The following is a 25,443-nucleotide window of genomic DNA, read 5'->3' as shown; positions in this document are numbered from 1 at the left end:
GTGATGGCGCATTGCGGCCAACAGGGACGTAATTTTGCTTCCTAGTTGAGAAGCGGCGTCTCAACTGGGAGGCAAAGTTCGTCTCTGCCGGCCGCAATGCGAAATCACTGGAAGGACGTTCAAGGTCACAACTCACAAGGGCGTTATGGTTAACACTGAGGCTAACGAATAACATCTGCGCACAGAACCACCGCCACGGATGGCAGATAAAACGAGCGTGTATGGTTAACACTGAGGCTAACGAATAACATCTGCGCACAGAACCACCGCCACGGATGGCAGATAAAACGAGCGTGTATGGTTAACACTGAGGCTAACGAATAACATCTGCGTACAGAACCACCGCCACGGATGGCGTATAAAACGAGCGTGATCTGGGCTATGAAAGACGTACTGAGACTCATTGGCGTACTGAGACCGCCGCAGCTGAATTAGTAATAATACAGAGGCTCCAGTAGTGTGAGCCACACGTTGCGAATCACTTGAGCCACAGGTGAGCCACAAGTCACGAGTCACTTGAACCACAGGTGAGCCACAGGTCGCCAGTCATTCGAAGTGGGCATCTCCGATGCTGGTTCTACACTACCTGGGTAGCCTCCCACACCTTCTGTGATAAGCCAGATAGGTTTACATCGAATCCCACACTCCGGTAAAGAATCTCGAACAGGGCCCTGCAGGGCCCCGTGAACTTTGTGTAGAAGACAGCGTGGGCGGCCGTCATTAGGGCCACGGTCTCCAACCTGGTGGCCGGCAGTTGGCAGACCACCACACCGTCCACCGATAGTTCCTCACCTGCCTGACGAACCCCGTTTCTCGGATCCGCCAAGGTGCCAATGGTTGTTCCACAACCATAGGCAAGTAGAGCTAGCAGCTCGTCGTCTGCCGTGAAAAAGAATATTGCAGTCAGTTGGCATCAATGCATATCGTACAAATAAACGTAAAGAAAACCTAGGAGAGAAACAAGGAACCGCGTTCGTACAGTAGCTGGCTATGCCATCTACAGTATCTGGAGACGATTCTTCGCTTCTTCCTGATTTCTTTTCACTCTCAAAATCGTAGTACGATGCGTAGTACGTTTGCGTAGTACGATACACTCTTACAACTAAACGTGGTGCATAATTACAAAATGATTATACGTCGTTAAAATATTTCAGTGAAATAAGAAATTAGTACCCGATGTTCCGCTGTCATGGTTAAGTATGGAGTGCAAGTACAGGGTGGTCCAAAAAGGATGGAAACATTTTGAACTCGCATAAAACATGCATTATTGTATGCATTTAACTGAAAATGGTACCAAACGAGAGTACATTTCGTGGAAATTCATAACGGCATCACTCTCATCTCCTTTCCTTCGTTTTCAGTCTCTCACAGCAAATGTTCGAAGAGACTACTTTCGCGAGACAGGCACAGAGCGGCCGGTCTGGTGGCTGACGCGATAGCCCGACGACACATGTTCGCTGGTATGGCTCACACAGTCTTGGTGATCGCTCTCTTCAGGTCACAGAGACCTTCCTTGTAGACCTGGTCCTTGAGATGAGATGATAGAGAAGTCACTGCACAGCAGCAAGGTCACCGAAATGGTGTGCCCTCAGCGGAAAATGAGTCGTGGGTCCACTTTGGTTCGAGGAAGGGAGCGGCGACACCGTGACCGTCAATCAACAGCGCATACAGGCGGCGCTGAGGAAGTTCTGAGAGTGAGTCCAAACGAAGCATGGCAGCCTCATCATACACCTTATGTGGTTCCAGCAAGACGGTGCGCCTCCTCACATCGCAAAAACAACGCTCAAGTGCATCGAAAACCACTTCGGTGACCGGCTGATATCCCGCGGTGCCAGTCGGAACTGGCCTACCTGCTCATCCGACCTGACCCCTATGGAGTATGGATGTTTTACTGTGGGGTCATCTCAAGGGCCAGGTCTACAAGGAAGGTTCAGAAAGCCTCTGAACTGAAGAGAGCGATCAACAAGGCTGTGTGAGCCATACAAGCGGGCTATCGTGTCAGCAGCCAGGCTGGTCGCTCTATGCCTGTCTCGCGAAGGTGGTCATTTCGAACATCTGCTGTGAGAGACTGAAAACGAGAGAAAGCATATGAGAGTGATGCCATTATGAATTTCCACGAAATGTACTCTTGTTTGGTATCATTCCCAGTCACGTGCATGCAATGATGCATGTTTTATACGAGTTTAAAATGTTTCCATCCTTTTGGTCCACCCTGTAGGTATCAAACTGCATGTAACTGTGGTATATTTGGAGACAATGAAGACAACCATGAATGGAGACAACCTGAATGGAGACAACCATGACTTTTCAATATCACTAGAGTTAAACAACACTTTTTGACTAATAGCAAAACCAACGACGATTGCCTGTCCAAAGGTGGGGTACAACATGTTGTCCCGCCCGTCGTTAAAGTGCCACCTTTTTACGATTTTCGGTTTTAAAACGGTTTTCAGTAGACCTGACCCACCTATGACCTACCCTGAAGTCCGTTTCCCGAAATTCGTCCTAGTTTTCGAGATATCCGCATTCGAACTTCACATTGATGCCATCACAAAAAGTGTGGGAGATGGGATTCTAACATGGTAATGTTACATTCCCATATTCCACATATTTATGATGGCTTTAATCTGAAGTCCAATTGCGGATATCTTGAAAACTAGGCCGAATTTCGGGAAACAGACTTCAGGGTAGGTCATAGGTGGCTTAGGTCTAGTGAAAACCGTTTTGTGTAAAAAAGGTGGCAGTCTTCCTTTGAGCCAAAAAAAAAAATCATCAAGAAAATAAACAGTTGTCCTGCCCTCTGCTATTAATGTATTACGCCATTGGGATATGTGAAACGTCATTTCTCCATCGTGCAGGAAGAAGCATGCGTGGGAAATACCTTCCTACACTTGGTCTTGGCTAATGTTTTGGCCTGACCTCGTATTTATCGAAAATACCTCGGGCCTAACTTTACATTTGCTAAAAAAATCAGTCGGATCTAAACATTATTCCAGCCCTGGCCAGGAATATATTGTCTAGGTACGATGATCGGCTCCAGCCCAGTTACATAGAAGAAGAGTATCCCCCCCCCCGGCACGATGTGTTGCTAGCGGAACACCTCATCCGAAAAGGTGTGCTTGTGCCCGTTCAAAACTCACCGTCTTTGTCGGCCGGCTCCACGTTTATCATCGTCTGGGCATACTTCTTCGCGGTATGTCTGATTTTGTGCAGGATATGCTCCTTCACGTCCTCCTCGAGCCCGGAGCCCCATGATCATTCCCAAGTCAGTCCACACCTGGAAACATCGCAAAATCACATTAATGAATGGAATTAACATCAAGCAACATCAAGTGAACATTATATCATTGTGGAAGGTCAGGTCAGGTAAGTTACTCCAGCTCACAAAAAGTTTGAAAGCGCGCCACGTCAAGTGTCAACCTCTGGTGATCTTTTACCTGATAAAAATGACTGGAATGCTTTCGTCATGGTTTGTGACAAGATTCCCAACTCCGCCTTGAGCGTTTCGTTACGGTTACGTTGCTATAGGACCCGCCAAGTTAGATGGGAGAGGGGGGGGAGGGACTTCCCAGCAGGCGGTAGAAAAACCAGAGGGAGTGGGTTAAAAATTATACAAATTTTCCAGATGTTTTCCTATCCAATTTTGTTCCCTGATAGCGCGGATATAAAATGGTGCCACTAATTATATAGTTAGTTCAGTTCAACCATCCCCCGTTAACGAGTTTCAAAATTCCTTTACCGTTACATCACGCTGCCGCGCTGGCGGGAAAAAAGTTCCCATACATTCATAATACATAGGAACATGGTGATCATCTGGGTCACCTGGCCAGCTTATAATTGGGAAGTTTATAAAAAAACACGTTTACATGAATGTTTGAAGCCCCGTTTCTCGATAATCCACCCTTAAAAGGCACAGGTGTCAAATGTGACATTTTAACTACACCACGCTTACGCAAAGCCACTGTGACGTCACCGTGGCGGTCAAATTTTCCTACTGAACTACCCTGTTAGTAAAGGAATCTCGAGTTCAATCACACATAACATTAGACAAGACTTTTAAATACCGAATAAAGCAACACTTACGGCAGCTTCGCTGTACATATCCGGGAATATCTCCTTCATCTCCTCGCCAGTCTTCCGGTTTCGGTTGCTCGTGAGGCATATCCGCCGAGCCTCGAAGGATTCTTTGAGAACAGATGTCTTGTGAGTGACATCGGCGTGCTTTAGCTTGGCACTGAACTTGGCGGTTTCGGTGCAGATGTCTAGCTTCGACTTCTTCGTTTTGGGAAACATCCCCGGCATCCCCTCTTCAGCTGCCGCACGCTTTTTCACAACGATGCCCCTGGCTCGTCTTTCCGTGTCGATGACGGCGTTGCTCAGTGGCTTTCGACAGTTCTTGAATCTGTTCCGAAGTTTCTGTCGGAAGCTGTTCTTCCGCAGAGTCACCTTTGAGAAAGAAAAGAACCGTTTTTTTTAATTTCATGGACAGCTTTATCAGGCAGTGAACACTGAACAAGATATAAATACGTTCATTTAACGTGTTTTCTTCTATCGTGATATTGGGAGGATAGAAACAACAAAAAGTAGATGTCCGGATATGACCGTTTTAATACGATAGGCAATGGGCACTGGACGACTATGGGTAACATCGACCACAAGACAGGAAACATCAACGTGACACAGGAGGAAGCTCGGAGGACCCAATACGTAGCGGCCATGGGTGACAATTTGTCTTCCAGAACTTCATCATCGCGGAAATCTTCGTCCGCAAATCTACGTCAACGCATTTCTTGGATTGTATGGTCATACTACGGATTACTGTAAAGACATACTAACAAAACACAAAGTATACAGTAATTTCAGCTTACCTTCGAGGACTGGGATGCTTGCTCGGTTCTCTGACAGAAGGCCTTGGTTCTGACGACTTGAGCACAATGGCGATTATTGGCGGTCGCGAATGGTCGCGAACTGCAGAGACATTCCGAAAATATTATTCTTGGAATAATACTGTGCTGGACGAATAGATTAATCACTTTTAGATTAGTTATGTCACAACGGAATAGGATTATCAAGAAAGTGATACAGTATTGCTTGAAATACGCTCCAGAATACTCCCGAAGAATAATGTTAGTAATGCTACCACATAATATTACTCCAGGGTTATAAAATTATTGTATGGACATGATAGTTTTATCACGAAGGAAGTAATTTTTACACCTACATGAGAATAGTTTTATTCTGTCGCGTCAATTTATCAGCCGTAATGGAGTATAAAAATTACCATAATTACTCCACAGCGGTTTATTTTTATGCAGTTTTGATAAAAATACTCTAGCTGTCAATTTTATTACCATCTAATGGGAGTTCAGCACAAATATATTCCAATGACCTTGTTTATCACTGTGAAATAAGCTAAAATTACCCCATGCCTCTTTGACACTGATGTAAATTTATAACCCGAAAGAATAAAAAGGACATGTGATAAAATTAGAAGATAAAATCAGCACTTGCTAAAACACAAAAGAGATGATTATAGTACCAGGTTTAAGAATAACTTTCAAAAACGCCCTTACTGCAATGCAGAGAGTAACAATACGCTACAAAACATAATCATTATATGCCATTGGTGCGTGATTATTCGCCAAACTAGAGTGGAAAAACTCCAAAAATAACTCTCTAGGTGTAAGTTTTTTTCAGTGTATACCTGCAGACCTGGCGTTGGAGGCTGGATGTGAAGCTTTTTTTTCGTGGCCATATAGACACATTGGGAATTGGGATACCTATATAAATGGCAACGGGACGGTTGAGTATACAATTATGCATGAATACTACATAGATGAAGAGGTGAACAAATAGTAATATCTTTCTAGTTGAGGTTTATTTGCCATTGGGTCTACAGTGCAGGGATATAGAGGATTCTTCATGGCTCCGAGTGGAAGATAAGGATATCTTTTCCAAGCGGGTTACTGAAAAACCGAGCGACGAAGGAGCGAGGTTTTTCTGTAACACGCGAGGAAAAGATATCCGATCTTCCACGAGTGAGCCATGAGGAATCCTATATCTTTCTATGTTGAGGTTTATTCTTAATTAATAAAATATTATATTTAAATGCATTCATCTATGTAAAAATAGATTCAGAGTAGTTCGTTCTTATTTCATAAGTTTCGTCCATAAACAACCATTAAAAATGTCGTTCGGTTATTGACCCATCATCACATGAACTCTTGATTTTTCGCTATGAACCCTCGAGACCTTATCTTTGCATCTCAGAGGGATGCAGATATAGCAAATTCTTATCTTTGCATCTCAGAGGAGTGCGAGATAGAAATATCTTTCTAGTTGAGGTTTATTTGTCATTGGGTGTACAATGCAGGAATATTTCTATCTCGCACTCCTCTGAGATGCAAAGATAAGAATGTATTATCTCTGCATCTCTCTGAGATGCAAAGATAAGGTCTCGAGGGTTCATAGCCAAAAATCAAGAGTTCAACTGATGATGGGTCAATAACCGAACGGCATTTTTAATGGCTGTTTATGTATGAAACTTATGAAATAAAAACACACTACTCTAAATCTTTTTTTACATAGATGAATACATTTAAATATAATATTTAATTAATTAAGGATAAACCTCAACATAGAAAGATATGGGATTCCTCATGGCTCACTCGTGGAAGATCGGATATCTTTTCCTCGCGTGTTACAGAAAAACCTCGCTCCTTCGTCGCTCGGTTTTCAGTAACCCGCTTGGAAAAGATATCCTTATCTTCCACTCGGAGCCATGAAGAATCCTCTATGTGAACGAAATTCAGCTGTGCATTTCTTCTGATATGGGTATTTAATATTTACGTTGTTCGAAATACAGTGTAACACGACAAATAACTTATTGTGACTGGTGACGTTCAGTTCGCTGTTGGTGTGCCGTCGAAAATAAACACGAGAAGAAACTCGCTGATATGACTTTTATTGGTCACTGATACCAGTATCACTGTCATCGATATCACTATCACTACTCACACACGGAAGTTTCGAAATCAAAGTCCCGCGAACAGCGCATCCCTGATTATCGAATTTTTGTTTAAATATTTTTGATGGCGATGTTAGCTGATCTCATGTGTTATTGTGACCTTAGGTGACCTGGAATGACAATTTTTGCTTGTTCAACGTGAAAAGCGTATGTGGTAAACTTATGTGCCACATACGCCAATTGGCACTCTGCTCCAATCCTTATCCTCAGTCAAGTGTTGCTCTTCAGCCACACAATATCCTTGATTTTTATGGACTGTGGGAGACATATCGCACACTTGCTGACGATTTCCGGGCTGTTGACAACCTTTCTACGCGACTCTCGAAAACCGTTCTTCACTGTTGTCTATCCGTCGCCACCGGCCACCGTCGTGGGCCGTCGTAGGCCACCAACATGAAGTCTTTCACTGTCGCTTACTGTCGCCGGCGCCGACTGCGCTGTGGTGTGCCACAGACTTACTCCGACTGTCGCTAAACGCTAACCGTCGCCGGTTGTCGCTAACTGTTGTATACCACATAAATACACCGCTCCACTGTCACTGTCGCTAACTGTCGCCCACTGTCGTGTGTTACCGACATTCTCCCTACTGTCGCTAGCCATTGCTGACTGTCGCTTAGTGCTGTACACCACATGCACTCCCCCACTGTCGCTGACTGTTGCAAATTGTCGCTAACTGTCGCCAACTGTCGCCAACTGTCGCTGACTGTCTATAGCTGTCGCTAGCTGTCGCCAAGTGTCGCTGACTGTCGCCGACTGTCTATAGCTGTCGCCAATTGTCCCCCACTGTCCCCTACTGTCGTTAACTGCTGCCAACTGTCCATAACTGTCCCCTACTGTCTCCTACTGTCGCCAACTGTCACTGACTATCTATAGCTGTTCCCTTTTGTCGCCGACTGTCTATAATTGTCCCTGACTGTCGCTAACTGTCCCCTTCTGTCGCCTACTGTCGCCGATCGTCATGTGCCGTCGCGTGACCCGTACACGCGGCGACGACTGTGTTACTTTCGCCGCCGATGCCCCACCAACAACATTCTCCGTCGGGCCGGCGGCGCCTCCCAAACCGGTCCGGAGGCATTCGCCCGACGCTCCACCCACCAAAACATGATCATGACGGCAGTGCAAACGTGCACAGTGCACAGTGGACGGCGCACAGTGGGTGATTCAATGTGAAACTGGGGTCAAAGTGGTAGAGTGGGCAGTGGACGATGGACCACTAAAGGTAGAGCTTGAACTGGAACAGTGGATATTTATAAATTTATTATGCATCTTTACTCGACAGCGCACAGTTGATGGTGCACAATGCACCATAAGCTATTGGCAATGCACACTGCAGAATGGATTAGACGGTGCACAATGGAAAATCTTTTGCATTGTGCACTGTGCAGTAATGGAGGCAGTACAGAATAAACAATAAACCGTGGGGTGTGGACGATATACAATACACAGTAAGCAGTTACAATGCACCGTCAACCCTGAATAGTGCTTACTGCTTACCTAATGGACAGTTTGCATTGCAGATGGACTAGACATTGCAAAGTTGACAATGCACGCGAATAGTTAGAAAGTAGTCAAAACTACTTTCTAACCTTTCTAACCTTTGAAGGGACCCTCCCACCTTAACATTAGTTTTGAGTTGAGATAGCCAAATTGGTGGCCATGGCCTGCAAATACCGGTTTGGGCACTCACAACATCGAGAAATGCTTTAATTCGAAGATATGGAGTTTCAAACTTGCAGTTTTCGGATTCTAAGGGGCTAATGCATTGGTATCAGTGGCGCAGCCAGGATTTGGTTTCGGGGGGGTCATCGCCTCCAAAGCGGGCCCCCTAGTGTGCGGGCCCCCACCCATTTTTTCAGAATCTTTCCATATTTCATACGCATTCTGCTGAGCGGGCCCCCTTTACCTACACGATAACCCTGAGCGAGTTTGAATCGGAAAATTTTGATAGAACAATGGCTCGGTAATCACCCGACCGGTGTTCAATTTCTACGCGAATTGACCATGACAGAAATATGTTACTATGAGGTACGAATTCGTATCTTTCGAGGCCGAAATGTGCCCCTTCCGCAATATGCATAGCATATACGCTAACAGAGCTGTTGCCTGCTTCTATCGGACAATATTTAAGTAGTCCCATTTGCCTGTCCTAAGTCATCTATTGGCTGCATAGTAGATTGTATCGACAGAAATATGTTACTACCAGTAAAACGCCTTTTGGGCGAAGAACGAGCGAGCGAGATAGTGAGCCCTGCACGTGCGGAAGGGCGAGAGGGTACTTCCAACAGGCTTGTGCATTTGCAAAGCACCCTTCTAACCGGTCGCTAGCGGTGCGCCAAATTTGAACGCGATCGGCCCAGCCGTTCCTGAGATCAGGAAGCGGCATTCTGCACTGCGCACGTGCGAACGGGGTCCAAACTGACTTTTGCACGGCACCCTACTAACCGGTCCCCAACCGTGTACCAAATTTGAGCGCAATCGGCCCAGCCGTTCTCGAGATCTGGAAGCACCCCGCTGCACGTGCGCACGTGCAGTAGCACCCTAACCGCAACACATGGGATCGCATTGCCTGTTGGGTGCCTACCTGTATGCCAAGTTTCAGCGAAATCGCCCCAGTAATTACCGAGTTATTGGAATGGGAACAAATTTGGCACCTCTTTTTTTTGTATTTTGCACGTGCAGTGGGGGTCACCCACATAGATCAACAGTACCCGACCTTTGGTAGAAGGGATGCAGCTACCCTACAAAAATTACAGCGAGACAATCGCCCAAGCGGCCCAGTTCTCCCGGGGCCCCGGACCCATCCACGGGAAGCCCGGGCCCTATCTGCAAAGGGGGGCCCGGCCCCGTTCTCCCAGGGGCCCGGGCCAGTTCTCCCGGGGGCCCGGGCCCGTTCTCCCGGGGGCCGGGGCCCGTTCTCCCGGGGGCCGGGGCCCCATCCAACCGGGGATCCGGGCCCCGTCCACCCGGGGCCCGGGCCCCGTTCTCCAGGGGCCCGGACCCATCCACGGAGCCCGGGCCCCATCCACCCAGGGGGTCCGGGCCCGTTCTCCCAGGGGCCCGAGCCAGTTCTCCCGGGGGTCCGGGCCTCGTCCATCCGGGGCCCGTTCTCCCGGGGTTCCGGACCCATCCACGGGGGCCCGGGCCCCATCCACACAGGGGGTCCGGGCCCGTTCTCCCAGGGGCCCGAGCCAGTTCTCCCGGGGGCCCGGGCCCCATCCAACCGGGAGTCCGGGGACCCCGTCCACCCGAGGCCCGGGGCCCGTTCTCCCGGGGGCCCGGACCCATCCACGGGGGGCCCGGGCCCCATCCACTCAGGGGGCCCGGGCCAGTTTTATCGTCCGGTTAGATTAGGACCTCTCTCCTCCCTCCCTCCCTCCCTCCTTCCTCCCTCCCTCTCTCTCTCTCTCTCTCTCTCTCTCTCTCTCTCTCTCTCTCTCTCTCTCTCGAGCGGGCCCCTGACAGAAATTTCGGGGGGGTCAGCTGACCCTCTGACCCCCCCCCTGGCTGCGCCACTGATTGGTATGCCCCCTTAGAATTTGTGACGTCAGCGGAGATCTAACGATTTTTAAATCTTAGACTAAAACCATCGTTAACACGTGGTGGTATACGCTGCTTTGCGCGCAACGTCTGCCGCACTTTAAGGCTGCCAAATTATTGCTTCCAAATAAAGTCGCTAGTGACAGGGAGATCCCAAAAAGTAAACAAAAGTAAAAGCCTAATATCTTGAAAACCAGTGAATATTTTTCGGTGAAATTTGGTAGATATTCGTTTTCGCTCTTTCTGAACCAAGGGACATCACTTTCATGCCAATTCATTAACTTTTTTGAAGGTGGGAGGGTCCCTTTAAAGGGACTATCCCACCTTCTAAAATGTTGTTAAAACCAGTTAAATTGTGCCCGACTTTATAGATTGGATGACCAGGAACACGGTTCTGGCATTTATTTTTCATTAAACATCTTAGGCTTCCCATATTCCAAACACAAACTTTCAAATATGTGACGTCACAGCCCAAAATTACCTCCTTCCCCAGGCCACCTTACTGTCATAAAGCTGATTCTTTTTACTCTGTAGGCACCACAACAAAGTTCAGACCAAGTTTTAAGCGATTTTTCAACGAACAAACCCATTTAAATCAGAATGAATAAACGAGGTGACGTCACACTAACGGTCGCTCCATGTTGAAGATAGGGCCTTGTACAAGGCCCATTTTCAAATGAAGGGAACGAATTTCTTCAACACCAAGAGGCCGCGGGGGTTGCAACCTAGATAGATAGTGGTTTCTGAACCTCGCCGCAAACTTGGCTATCTCAACTCAAACCCCATGTTAAAGGTGGGATAGTCCCTTTAACCTACTTTCATACCTGGTCAAAACCAGAGATGATGAAACAAGATAGTGATCAATCTTCAGGTTTTTTGTTCCACCAGGCATTTCCTGAACCAATGGTAAAATCTCGTTTACAAAGATAACCTACTCGGGCGACAATATCAAAGAATGTTGATGCAATATAATATCCATCATAATACAAACGGTCACTACTCACTACCTTAGTCTTTTCAGCTTCCAGACAGCAGAATCGGCAAGGAAAAGTAACCTTCTCACTCCTATTTCCATCGCTAGATGTCACTAGTTTAACACTATTTTTCCTGTTCTGCCGCCAGGTGTCTCCCCAGTCGACTGCCGAGCCGCCTGCAGTGATACAGAACGCCATGGCGACCAAGGACAAGAAACCCTTCAGCTACCTGCCCGTGGGAGGTTTCAGCGCCACGGGGCTCAATTCTGAACTCAGCATCTCAGAGCAGCGACTCACTAAAGCTCAGGAGGAGGGAGGCGACGGAACGGACTCTGCTGCGGGTGTTGCCTCTACGTCAGGTGACGACACTCGCGTTGAGTCGGGAAGCGGAAGTGACATTGGAGTGGGAGATTCTGCACCTGTAGGTGGCGCCCCTCCCCCTCCGCCCCCACCCCCTCCTCCTCCCCCACCCCCACCCCCAGCCTCCAATGCCAGTGTCCGAAGCCAGCGTTCAGTTCCCTGGGCTCAGAATCTATCCCGTCACCGCGGTACTGACGCATCACAACCTACAACTACAGCAGCAACTTCAACTGCAAGTGCCCCCAAGGAGAAACCTTCTCAGCGCTGGGGAGCTGCTCCAGTTCCGACAGAGGCGCAGCTTCAGACAGCACTGAGGCAGACATCAGCCGGAGAGACTCTACGCAGGGAGGCTGCGGCTGCGGCTGCTGTTATTTTGGCACGGACGGCGGCAGAAGAAGCGACGCAGAAAGAGGCTCAGAGAGAGACGCAGAAAGAGACGACGCCGACGACTCGGATGGTTCCCGCACCGGCATCATCGCTGCAGCCGACGCAGCCGATGGTGAAGGCGAAAGCAGCGACGCTGCAGCGTCGGGTAGGACCCGCGTCGTCTTCATTCGATGGAGAGATGAAAGCTGGAGGATTGTCGCAGAGGAACAACACGCTTCCGAGGCAAATGAAACTATCCAATCAGCATGACTCACAGGGACGGCAGGGAAAAATGACAGCGGCTGGACAGAAGAATGTCGCCTCGAAGCAGACTCCGCCCGTTTCTGCGTCAACTCAACCTAGCTGGACTGTGAATTCTGCTGCCACTCCCACAAACTCTCAGCCGAATGGCAGAGGCGGAAGGCAGTCGACCTCACCGTCCGCTGATGCGCAGGTGGCGCCACCAGCTGCAGCGGTCACTGGACAGGTGGCGCAGCTATCGCAGCGCTGGCCGCCGGCCGCTGCGGGTCAGGCCAGCCGATCGTCGCCCCCTAAGGCGGATCAGGTTGTCCTGAACCAGACTGCTGTGAAGCAAACGAAACAGAAAAACGCCAGCCAAAATCAGCGAGGTGTGCAGAAGACTGAAGCCTCGTCAACTACAGCCAAACAGACCTCAGCTGTTCAACCCGCTTCGAGCCACGTAGCCGCTACCCAGGCACCCACGGGCCACGCAGCCACAAATGGCCACTCTGTACCCCACCAGGTCCCTCTCTCCCAGTCAGCTCTAGCCGCTCTGCAGCAGAACGCCGACCAGACAGCAGTGAAGATCGCCGCCCATCCTCCGTGGAGAGTCACCAAAGGCAGTGGTAGTGCTGCCTCGGGAGCATCGGCACCCGCCGCGACCCCGACCCCTGCTGTGGCTTCGGGTCAGACTTCGGCTTCGGCGCGCGGTCAGCTTTACATCCCGCCCGTCTCAAAGCCAGCGTCGGCGGCAGAAGCGCTGGCCTCGCCTCCGCCACGCGCCTCGGCTGCGGCGCCCTCCTGGCGGCAGGTGCGACCGGCAGGTCAGGCGGGGTCAGCGACAGTGACCTCGGCTCCCGCGGCGGCTCACACGGGTGGAACGCTGAGGTCTCAGACTAAGGCACGGCCGGCCGGCGGGCAGCAGCAGCAGCAGCAGCAGCAGCAGCAACAGCAGCAAATTCCTATGGCTGTCATGGTAAGGACCAAGGACTAAATGACAGTGCTTTCTTTTCAGCTTGGTGTTCGCTTTTACATCTAAATTTCAAGGGGCCGCCTTATTAGGGCCCAATTAAGTCTCTTGCATAAATATTGCGATCGTTGTTCATGAGTTTGATTGGATGCTTTATTGAATGGATGCTTTGTGAGCTAATGCTTTGCGTGTCATGAGAAATGAGTGGTTACTTCTCAATAACTATCCCTGTTTTTATATATGTATGTGCTGACTGACTTCTTTCATTACAAATTGGTGCCAAACATTGTTTAGTAATTAGTTTATACTTTCTTGCATCGCTTGCATCCAGCTCGACCGTCTAAATATCCCCGTCGTAGGCACGCCACCCAACACACGCGGCCGTCACCCGAAGCTAAGCTTTCCGTCTCTGCCGACAGACGTCGCGTACAACTACAATCCCCCTACAGATGAGAATGGGACCGGACGGAAAGCCCCAAATCAGCATCGGCGGACGTCCACTGAAGGTCACTGACGAGGGTGTACAGTTCCCCGTGGAGTTGTTCTTCCCGCCAAACGGCGGACAGCAGAACGGGACCAGGTATAACTCGCGCACCTCCTAATACGTGCACGTGCGCACGTGCGAGTGTTTGGAGCCAGGAGGGGGAGGAGAGTGACTTTTTACAGCTGCAACGTCCTTTTTGAAAGTGACGTCACTGTAAATAAACTGCGATATAAACGCAGTGTGTACTGTGTGATGCGTGGTGCTATTACGTACCGGACCAATTAAACAGGTCTGGGGCATGATGACGTCATAAACTGCTAGTGACGTCATCGGGCCTATACTGCTGCTTCCGCGAGACTGTAAAACCGGCTGTCTTATGTGTGCGTGTGCTGACTTTACTTATCCGCTTCCCTTGTAACAGGCTTCTTTTAGAGACACCCGTGTCAAACGAAGTGCTAGTGACGTAATGACATTGTTAAAATGGTAATCGCAGGTGACATTGCCTTTTTATTTACGCATGACCGTTTAAACAATGAAAAGTAAATATGTAAGGCGGTTTCATTGAATTTCACTTATATTTCGGCGGTTAAATCAAAACTGGCACATGTATCGTGGAAAAACCACGGCAGCAAAGGTTTTGCGGACGGAAAATCATTACGCCGTTCGACCATATGCGGCGGAACGGGGAGGGCACCGGGGTACCGTGCGCCACTTTCATTTTGGCATTTTAACCTTAGCCCTAGGTCGTTGCGTGGAAAGCATGGGACCAAAAGTGGGCAGTGCCCCCCCCCCCTTAATTTAACCCTCGCCCGTAAACGGCGATCTGCCACCTTCGCCCATGCAGGGGGGGGGTTGGTGCGACCCCCCCCCTTGGCGTTTGAAAACGGAGCGTCGTAGAGCTTAGCGGAAAAAACCAACGGATTGCTCTCGCCGAGATCTCGCGATTGGTGGTATATTTTTTGGTCCTAGGTCAACATTTGACCTACTTTTGACCGGTCAAAGGTCAAATTTTCGGAAAAATAGACTTTTTTCAACTTTCCGCGGCGATTGCGGCAAAACGGTGGGAGATATCGACTTCAAACCTTCACTATCGTGTTCCTTGATCAATTCTCTATCGTTTGGTATGTATTTCGTTTCCCTAGCTCTAAAAATGGCGCGTTGGGAGCGCCGGAAGTCGGCAAGGTCACAGTTGGCGGCAGAAATTCGAAAAATCAAAATTTAAATTTTTGAAATCTGATTGTATTTTTGGATTTGGAAGGTCCATTTGCTCCCTATAGAAGCTAATATTGCTGCATATTCCCATTGAGGTGACAAGAATTAGCAAAATAGTGGTTCGGGCGCTTTTCAAAAATAGTACCGGACGCTGTTCCTCTTGTGACGTCATAGATCCGTGACCTGACCTGACCCGGTCAAGTTTCTTATACCATATGATAGCCAATACTTGCCCCAACATGCATGGGAAGTTTCATCACGATCCATCAACCGATGTCCGTACCACCGGCAGGAAACCTCGGGCGTTGGCACTCAGTTTGTGAAAATCCGGCCGGAGGCTGTTCCCTTTGTGACGTCATAACTCCGTGACCTGACATGACCCGGTCAAATTTTTTTTATCAAAAGATGCGCAAGGTTTGCCCCATAAGGTACCCAAAATTTGGCGGCGCTGCGCGCCGCCGTTTTTGCACTATTTCCGAAAAACCTCAGGGGGGGGTTGCACCAACCCCCCCCCCTACATGGGCGAGGGTTAAGGTGTTCCGCCGCTACTGCGTTCGACCTGAACAAATACCTGCCGACTTCGAATGACAACTCACGGCAGGTGGTGACTAAGATGGCCTGCTTTTATGTTTTCTGTTTCACACTGTGCCTTCAAGTTTTGCGTGATGGAATGTTCTAAGAGTAATTTTAGGAGTCAAACTGTTTCACTCACTACCTTCATAGTTACTACAGGTAGGGACATGTGGCTTTCTGTCTTTCAAATAAGACGATGTAGAGACAATCCAGGGTGTGTGATTTGCTATAATGCTGCATTAGTAGTTAAGTCTGACGGCAATGAAGCTTTCTTTTACTGTTCCAAATTAAGCGATCATTCAGTTACTGGCACCTTCAATTCGACCGCCTAAGCTATTAGATGATTCTTTTTAGATGCCTGTAAATATAATATATCGTTTTATGAGTGTAACACTGTATAAGAAAAGAGCGTATTGTGATATATGTTTGGATGATCTAATTAAGCGTGCCATGAGGTGACTTTCATTTGATAGAATGTAGAGACTAGAGACCGCATCACAAGAGGAGTGCTGTGATTTTTCTGACCGAAACAAAGCGAACTGTTTTACCGCGAGCGAATCCGTGAATTCGGTCATGATTTGTGTACATATTTGCATGTAACTGCCTGCGAGTGGTTTGTATCATTTACTTGGCTATGCTGGCGAGATATCCGAAATATGGCGTGTGCTCTTTGCTGACGACGCTATAAGAGAATGGCTTCATGATGTGTTAAGCTTACTAACCTACCGCTTCTCAGATTGCGTTCAATAAACGTACTTTTTATTGTTTCGAATTTCTTTTAAGAGATTTTAGCGTTGTGAGGAAAATCATTATGATGATTATGAACATATTTGATTGACCGAATCCTCAATATAATCTGAATAAAATGACAATTTAGCCAAATTCGGGTATATTCGATCACAGATCTTTGTCATTTTATTCAGATTATATTGAGGATTCGGTCAATCAAATATGTTTCGAATTTCGTTGCGGAGTCGTTTACTCGTGGGTACAGTGTTTTCATCGTGGACGTGATCTACGCTGGTAGTCTCACTCAGAGACCCGAGACCTTTCTGGTGGGTCTGAAGGGACAGGCCGCCAGATAATTTTGACGCACTCGAGTTAAAACGTGAATTCGCCGTTTTACCAACAGGATACGAGCCATAAGCCACTCACACTGCGTAGCCTCATCTGCATTCACGGGAAATCCGCATACACTGCATTCATCTTTCAACGATAGACCATGCATTAATGCTGGATTTTTCCCTGAAGCTAAAACTCTTCTAAAACCCCCGAAGCTAAAGCAGCTAAAAGATAACTCGTTGAAGGTCCAACATTTAGTAATAAAGTAAAAGTCATTCAAATAAACATACGACATACCGATTCAATGAAGTTGGATAAAATGCTGTACATCGTAACACTTCATTGGGCCACACCGTTGCAGCTCTGCAATTCGGATTGAAATTTTCCAAATGTCCTGGATATTTATTCGCAGTTCATTTACTTTATGTCCAGTTTTGTCACCTGAAAACGTCGCCCTCTCAGCAGCCGATGTCAGATGGGCGATTCTGTGCCATTTGGCGCTGCCGGAGACAGGCAGGGCCAGGTGCGTGCTTTTGGGTCAACCCGCCCAGATAAAACCCGATGGCCTTGGGGCAGACAGGTGACAGCGAGCCGGATAAATCACCACCACCGCTGTCAGAAACTGCGCCAAAACCCTCTCCTCTCTAAGAGTGTAGTTTTCCGCAATTCTCAGCGATAACGAAAAAAGAGTTGACCTGATGACCCGGTTAGGTCGACTCGAGCGTGGTTCTTTTTTGTTGTGGGATAAGAAACAGGTCTGTGCTACGTTTGGCCAGGTGCCACTATGTGCGCTCTGCTTCCGTGGAGTGACAGTTAAAGCCTTAGAACCAAGTGCAACTAAAATCAGGCTTGTAGGTCCAAGAGGCATTGGGTACATTTGCTCCTCCTTCAGCGTCAATTTAAGAAATTGAGCCGTTTTCCTTGTTTATGTAGAAGACTAAACAACTTAGACAAAATGTTTCCTCTCAATTACAAATCAACACACAAGGAATCATAATTTGACATAACCTGTAAAAGCGTTTTGAACTGCTAATGTGTGGGAGGATCAGGCCCCTCAGTCGTTTGGCCCCTGATTGAGCTAGAGCTTCACGAAAAGTGCGAGCGTATTGCTCGTGCCGGGAAGAGGCCGATGTTGCGTAGTTATATGGTCCAACTCTATTTACTGAGCCTGTCCCGTAGCTCAGTTGGTAGAGCGTTGGACTCCGCGTGGTAAGAGCACGCGTCCCGGTTACAAAAAACCGGGTTCGAAGCACGACGGGCGCTTGACGTTTATGAGCCTCCTGACAGGTATGGTTACGGTTGGTGGCAAGCCGTAGCCAAACGAAGTTAGTGAGGGGGCCAGCTGTGCGCGGCTATGTGCTCACGTTAAACTTTGGACTTCAAATTCTGTTATAGAACCGGCATTGCGCGATCGGAAGGTAAAGCGCAGGGTCACCGCAACAAGCTTCGCTTAGCGTGGGCTCTGTCCTTGTAAATCCTTCCATTCAAAAGATTTGTACCAAAGTTACAACAAAAATAGCTTGTAGGTCACCGGCTGACTTCCAGGTCATGTCAATGACCCGAATATCCGTGAAACGCTTGTAAAAGTGTAGCCGTGCAGCCATCCAGGCCTGTCCCGACTCGCTCTCTCGCGCTGCTTGGAGCGAACTCGACCCCCAGCGCGCGGTCACCCGCTGGTGACGTCACGGCCCCTCCGGCGAGGTCAGGTCAGGTCAGGTCGCCGCCCTGCGCCGGAGCTAACCGGCGTGGTTCAGAGATGGACGGGGGTTGGTAGGAGCATGCTGCACTTCTGATGCGTGACATTATGAGTGACATTTACTGACCAGCAGGATACGATATACAAAGTACACAGGTAAGGAATTTGGGAGTGTCTCAGTTAAGGACTTTGGATGTATGTCAGGTAAGAAATTTTCGAGCATAGTTCAATGCTCTATTTAAGATTGGAACAACTTTTTGTATTATCAATTTAGGTGTCAAAGTTTGTTGCTAAAGATCTTTCTCACGTTTTCAGAAGCAGCTTGGAGCAAAAGAAGAAGCTGCCAACACCTTCGACTGGTAAGTTCAGCTATCTTCATGTGATGCCTATCCAGTGCGATAGCATATTGATAGCTAGCGCATTACACATGCTTACATTTTGACCCTAGGATATTTAAATATAGGCACTTGCACCATTTGCATATGAAATATACCACTAGCACTAAACCGATAAAAATCTTCATTATTGTTGCTTGACAGCAATCTTTTACCATTTAAGGGTGCAGACCAATCTGAATAGTCACTAGGCCGAAATTGCGGTCTGGCATCATTTTACCACCCAAGTCCAAGCTAATCGCTGTGATGTTGGCGCACATACCCGGGTATTTTGGTCATCGTTACGCCCATCCACATTAATTACCAGTAGCTGACCTCATGGGCCGCGTCATAAGCGTCTCGCGGCCGTGCGGGGGGGGGGGGAGGGGGGCGAGGGGGCGATAGACCCTTCAGAGACCGCCCTTGGCAATGGCAATGATCGGCGGATCGGCCACCGGGGGGTGGGGGGGGCAGGGGTGTGAGTGACGGGGGAGGGGGCGTCACCGACGGGCCCCCACCCCACGTGAGGGCGTGGGGTCAGCCAACATCCACATGGGCGCAGATGGGGGCGGGGAGGGAGGTGGGGAGGGGAGGGACAGACGAGACAGACGTGTTGCGTCACAACCGGTCAGGTCGGGTCAGGCCAATGACCCGAATAAATTGATTGGGGATGAGCCGCCGGCACAGACAGGGACATTTGAAACAGAAGAGAAGGTCAGGGAATTGAACGGGGTTTAGCTTTTCGTGAGCCGTTTATTGCGCATTATTTGCCTCTGGAATTGTGCCGACGTGCGAGGTTGAAATGCATCTTCCGCTTTCTTTATTTTCAGTGGGGTAGGATATCATAAACAGCAGGCATACCTACATGCTTCTGAGCTTTCATTTGATGCCGAGGGCTTATTCTGTCACTGACAATAGTTCATTTCTAGAGACGATTAATTGTCATTTTGCCCTATTTTCAAATGATAATCTACTTGCAGTTTATTGATTCATATCTTTTTTAACTTAAAAATATTTTTACAGACAGGTTTTATGTTTCGCCCCTCCACCGCCACCGCCCCACAGCTCCCAGACATTATCGTCTCTGTTTGCCACACCGGGTCACCGACCCGATCGCTGGCGGGAACAAAGTCGAGGGGTGTCGTCTGAAGGGGAGGGGGAGGAGACGAGGTGGCTGGCGGGTGGGCGGGGAAGGGGTCGGGGAGGGGTAGGGGAGGACGGGCCGGGGCCAGGAAGGGATGCAGGGGCTGTGGAGGGGGGCAGTTGTTACAAAGCCGCGAGTTCAGTGCTGACAGCGAGGAAGCTCCTTAGCGAGCTTGAGATGCCGTTTGTGAACATGACATCAGGACTAATCGAACACCAACTCAGTCCTTGGGAGGTGGTTACTGGTTACCAAGCTTAAACGAGCGCCAGGTCACTTCTTGGGAGAAAGGCCTGATCGCAGATGAGAAGCATGTTCCATAAAGATAATCAAGTTGTAAGTGTGACCAAATCTGATTTGTGCGGGAAGCTGTAACTCAGTGATAGTGGCGCATTATATTTCTTTAGGCTGGTTTGACTTAAATAAATATAGCTGCTTAAATTCATTTGATTTACAAGTAAGCCAGCAAAATTACTAATCAAATCAAGTCAGGACCAGCCCCGCACATTTAATTAATGAAAAAATTTGATGCCAGAGGTCAATCGATTTGACGTCGATTCGATTTATTGTAATGGTAAATGCATACCTGTCTTAGACGTTAATGTGATCAATTGACCTGAATAGTTGAATCTTTTCAGGCCTCTTCTCTACAGAGACATGTGTAAAGACGACTAATAAATTTCTGTCAGTGTCACCCCTCGGAATTAGAGCCCCCAGTGACAGTGGCGGCTGTTATATAACATTCATGGGAGGGGTGAAATTCACCCCTGATGGATCGGTTCTATTTTCGAGGACAGTCAACAGGCTGTTTGCCGCGTGGAAATTACACCAACGGGCCTACTCGAAAAGCGACAAAATCACGTTGCAAAACATGGATGCGGAACTGAATGTCGTGCGATTCCAAATTTCTTCTTTATGAAGAACGATCTTTGGATGGTTACTGGATGTTCACAAACAAATAGTCAAGTTACTTACGGCCTGTTATAAAGGATAACAAAATCTTATACTAGTTTATCATTGCTAGAAATAAATCGCGACCAATTTAACATACGTTGTCATTTCTGATGTATTCATTTAGTCATGGTTTTTATTCTGCTGGTATGACTCTGAAATGCTGGATATGTTTAATTGTTTTCATAAAAATGACAGCAATTCATTTCGCTCACATGTTTTCATATATCCCCATCTAAACTGGCTGAAATGTTACGATGCTGCTTGAACCAGCACACATGTGAAGACTACGACTCGCTCACATGTTTTCTCTGTCCAATGCCGCCTCTGTATGACCCTGAGTGACCTCTGACAGGTCAACCGAAGCCAGTCCGTCGCCATTCGTCCGGTCCCGTCCCCGTAGACTCGGCAGGTGACCCGATACCATCCATGAGGAGCGTGCAACTCTCAGAGGAAGACAGACAACTGATGGCAGCCTTCAGACAGAGTGGTAAGTCCATGAAACCTCAGAGGGTACCGTAGGCGTAGATTCTTTTTGATACTAGAATTAACCCTCGCATGTGTAGGGGGGGGGGGGTCGGATGGACCCCCCCATGGTTTTTCGCGAATAACTCGCGTAAAAAGCTGCCGATCGCGACGAAACTTTCAGTACCCTCGCATTGATCAATTTTACACCTACCCTGAAAATTTCATGACCCTGACCCAAATGACCTTTGACCTGTGACCTCTTTTCCGAGACCATGTTTGGCCGGAATCGCGATTTCGCGTATGTCGGCTCGCACTAGCCGCGTGTTTGCAAGCTTTTCGTGGTTTCAAACATTCAAACATGTGATTTGATGTTACTCCCGTGTGTGTCAAGGTCACCTGAAGGTCAGGTCAGGTCATTGACCTTTGGTGACCTCGGGTGACCTCGGGTCACTTTTTCGAGTTTTACATGTTTCTAGGCTAGTTTTTGGAGCTGAATTCGAATTTAGCAACCATTTGAACATTTACGAAGTAGTTTTGGTGACTTCGTAACATGTTACGAAGCTGTCAGAGGCGGTTGACACGTACTACGAATACCCGTCACGACGCCTACTGGTTGACCTGACCTGACCTGACCCGACCTGGTCTAAATGCTTCAAGATATCATCTGTGATCAAAACTAACACGATATTCGTGATCAGCACCCCGAAAAACCCCTTAGCAGCCACACTTTACGACTTTCTAACAGGTCCCGATTTTCCCGACTTTGGGTCATTGACCTGACCTGGAAGGTCAACCAATGACCTAGGACCTTAAAATTGGGTATCATCGGCTTCCTCTCGTCACGGGCAACACGCTCGTTTTTTCCGCGAAGCTCTAGCTCGATCAGGGGCCAAACGGCAAGGGGGGGTCCAACCGACCCCCCCCCCCCCTACACATTAGAAGCTGGCAAACGCCGCACACATGCGAGGGTTAAAAACAAGAAAGACAAACCTGCTAATACACAACATCTGGCTCACGCTAGCCCTGATTATGTGTTTAACATAAATCAAGCACGAACGTCGACACTAACAATCATATACTGACTAAGTGCAACTTATTGCATGAAATACCGCCAAAGAGTCATGGCCTCCGTTTACCCGCTCCCCCTTTTAACAAAGCTAACATTGCAGAGCACGATAATAGATTGAAACACCTGATCATTAATTTTGGCTGCTGCCCATCCTCCCTTTTGAGCCACGGTTAGGTCCGCTAGCAACGCTTTGTAACTGCGAAGTCTCGCCAAAGTCCACATCCAAAAAGATCTAAGAATTCTTACGCAAAAGAAACACGCAGTTTTAGGGATTTTGGAGCAATTTCAAGCATTCCCTTGCGTCTCATAACATGGCTCGACTCCGCTTCATGAGCCGGTCAGAAGGTTCATAGACGACCGACGAAACAAAGCTTCCTTCCAGGTAACAACGGGCGTTGACCGCCAGCTTCCTTCCCGGTAGCATTCTTTTCTTGGCCCTCTGCGTCCCCCTTGGCTCTGTTTCTTTTTCTGACTCTGTCTCTGTTTCTTTGTGCATTGAACTCTCCTTTTTCCCTCTCGGGATGTGTCTCTGTTTTAGTTTTTGTGAATGTCTCTGTCCTCATCTTAGTTTTCTCCTTCATCAACTTGTATGAGTTTCCTTCTCTGCCCTGTTTCCTCTTCTTTTCTGTCGTCTTCCCTCTTCTCTTCGTGTCTCACTGCCAAGATTGACCGAGGTACTTATTTTCTAGTTTTACGGACATGTGACGATGTGCTCCGCGACGTTTAATTGTGTCAAGTACCGCCTTGCCCATAAAACGCAGCTTCACTTTCTCAGGTCACCAAACAAACTAAAATCTCTTCACCCCGCGACAGCACTTGATCTTACCCAGTTGCGTTTGTTTTTTTTTCTGACCACCCCCAAACCAACCCACATCTCGATTCAAACGGCTGCCGCTCCACACGTCACGTTGAGAGTATCAGACGGCTTCTGACGTGCCGCTGACATGTCAACTGACGTGCCGTGACGTTGGATGACGTTATGGGACACGATTCGGCGCAGAGGGACGCGGTGTGGCGACGAGCAAAGTGGTGTGCCGACCGAATAGGAATGCGGCAAAGGCGGCTCAGGGGTGCGATTGTGGCGCGTCTGAGGCAACAGCGGCGTGCCACGTGGACAGCTGGTAATGTGACCGGGTGGGACGAGGGCAGTGACCTTTGGAAATTAATTATCCTGTCCTCAGTCTTGTAACGTTTAACACTGCAAAGTAACGATATAACTATACCTACATCATTGCCAAATGCGGTAAAGTGGGCAGCACTGCATGCAGCGTGAGCTGGTCATTGGTCAATTGTCCTTACATAAAATATGATCAAAATGATCAGGATTGCATCAAGGGTAACCGATGACAGTCAAGACAGCTCATATTCAGCATCGGTAACCGAACGGTGGCCAGAGGTCTTTGACCTGCAGAAGGATTGCCACTTCGCCCTCTGTTGCTTTCATCCAGCACAACACAAAGTATCACAGTGGGACCAATGTGCAGCGTTGTACTTCACAGAAGATTCTAGCTATGTTCACATTTATTTATACACAAAACTTTGCGAAAATCACGCTAGTCTTGTTCTGAACAATGAGCTATTCGTGTGCTTTGCTATTATAACGTTTGATGTTCGCGCGTTGACAGATCTTCTTGCCAGTCCGGTGACACATTTGCCTAGTTTGAAGACTTGTGCCCCTCCGCTAGAAGTACGGACAATTTAGAATGAGTCAACCACCACATTGTCCTGGAAATGACCAGTCTTGCTCTTTGATCGTTACCGTGAACTTCCACGGAAGAACGTAGTAACGTGTAACGAGCATGTGGGTCACCTGGCTATTTTTGAAGTCCCAGAGACAGAAATGGCTGACAGGAGACATATTTTTCACTGCTTCCGATCCAGAAACAGATCAAAGGGAGTCCTGAAAACAATGATGGTTGGTAAATGGAAGGTTTTGTAGGAGTATGCGACTCTTTCCAAGTTGTAATTTTAGCGTGGCTTTATTCGCTGGTTAGTAACACTATTGAAAAAGAAATGTCTTGTTTAAATCAGATAGTTTTTAGGCCAGCTATTTTTGCATGTGAAACATCAAATATTCGACGTTCATATTAGGATTGGATACCTTCATTCTGGCCACATGAGTTAAATTAGTGGCTAGGATAATAAATTGTCACATCTCATTAGTCACACAATCATGAACATTAATTCTCAGTTAAATTTATGAACATTGACCCTAATCACTTGACGTTGATAAAACTATAGAAAATGAAAACAGTCTACGAAGCATATTCTATGTTGCTGCTGCACTGCAAGAAAACGCGTTTGTTTGTTTTTTCGTTTCTTATTCTGAGCTAGCTCCTTCCGTCTAATAAGAACATTCAAGAGCCACGAGATATTAGGAGTTAGGGGTGACATTGGCCAACAAATGGTGATCCGTCGGGGCTGAGCCCATCACTGTGGATAGGTCACTCAGTCCCACTAACGGTCACCCCACTGCACGATGGGCCTGCTCGTGAAGAGTTACTCACGTTGGATAAAGGCAATCTTCCACCTTGAAACAGGGGTAGTAGTTTTGGGAAAAATATTTCGTGCGTCTTGGGGAAAAATCAAAGGGATCGGCACGACAACAACACACCAGCACCCTGACTTTTATTTCGATGCCTCTGTTTCTAGGTAAGCAGTGTGCTAATGTTTTAACCCTTTTGACAACAGACTAAACTCGTTTGCGAACACAAGTGGGTCGATCTGTCACCTCCAAGCGCCCTCTCCCACACACTGAGCAGGGGGTCTCGGCTGGGTGAGGATCGGTTTCAGGTCAGCCCGTCTAGTGAGAACAACCCACGCCTCCCAGACATGGCTCTGGCACTGAGCCAACTTCCGCGAGCCGCATGTCAGCGCTGTGAAATCGCCCCCTCTCTCTCTCTCTCTCTCTCTCTCTCTCTCTCTCTCTCTCTCTCTCT

At 48.0% G+C, this 25,443-nt stretch overlaps 1 protein-coding gene across 1 annotated transcript in view; it reads left to right on the top strand.

Moving 5' to 3' along the window:
• Positions 1 to 11,666: 11,666 nt before the first annotated feature.
• Positions 11,667 to 25,443, top strand: part of LOC122375864 (mucin-5AC-like) — a 30,505-nt gene continuing 16,728 nt past the window's right edge. The window contains exons 1-4 of the mRNA XM_043355438.1: positions 11,667 to 13,480; positions 13,894 to 14,054; positions 18,817 to 18,860; positions 21,323 to 21,457. Of these exons, the coding sequence (XP_043211373.1) occupies positions 11,735 to 13,480; positions 13,894 to 14,054; positions 18,817 to 18,860; positions 21,323 to 21,457 (2,086 nt within the window). The 5' untranslated portion in view covers positions 11,667 to 11,734. The remainder of the gene's footprint in view (positions 13,481 to 13,893; positions 14,055 to 18,816; positions 18,861 to 21,322; positions 21,458 to 25,443) is intronic.

Source organism: Amphibalanus amphitrite, unplaced genomic scaffold, assembly GCF_019059575.1.
Source record: "Amphibalanus amphitrite isolate SeventyFive unplaced genomic scaffold, NRLGWU_Aamphi_draft 001941F_arrow, whole genome shotgun sequence".
Taxonomy (NCBI): domain Eukaryota; kingdom Metazoa; phylum Arthropoda; class Thecostraca; order Balanomorpha; family Balanidae; genus Amphibalanus; species Amphibalanus amphitrite.
Note: the sequence above shows the minus strand (reverse complement) of the source record. Positions and strands in the feature narration are given on the sequence as shown.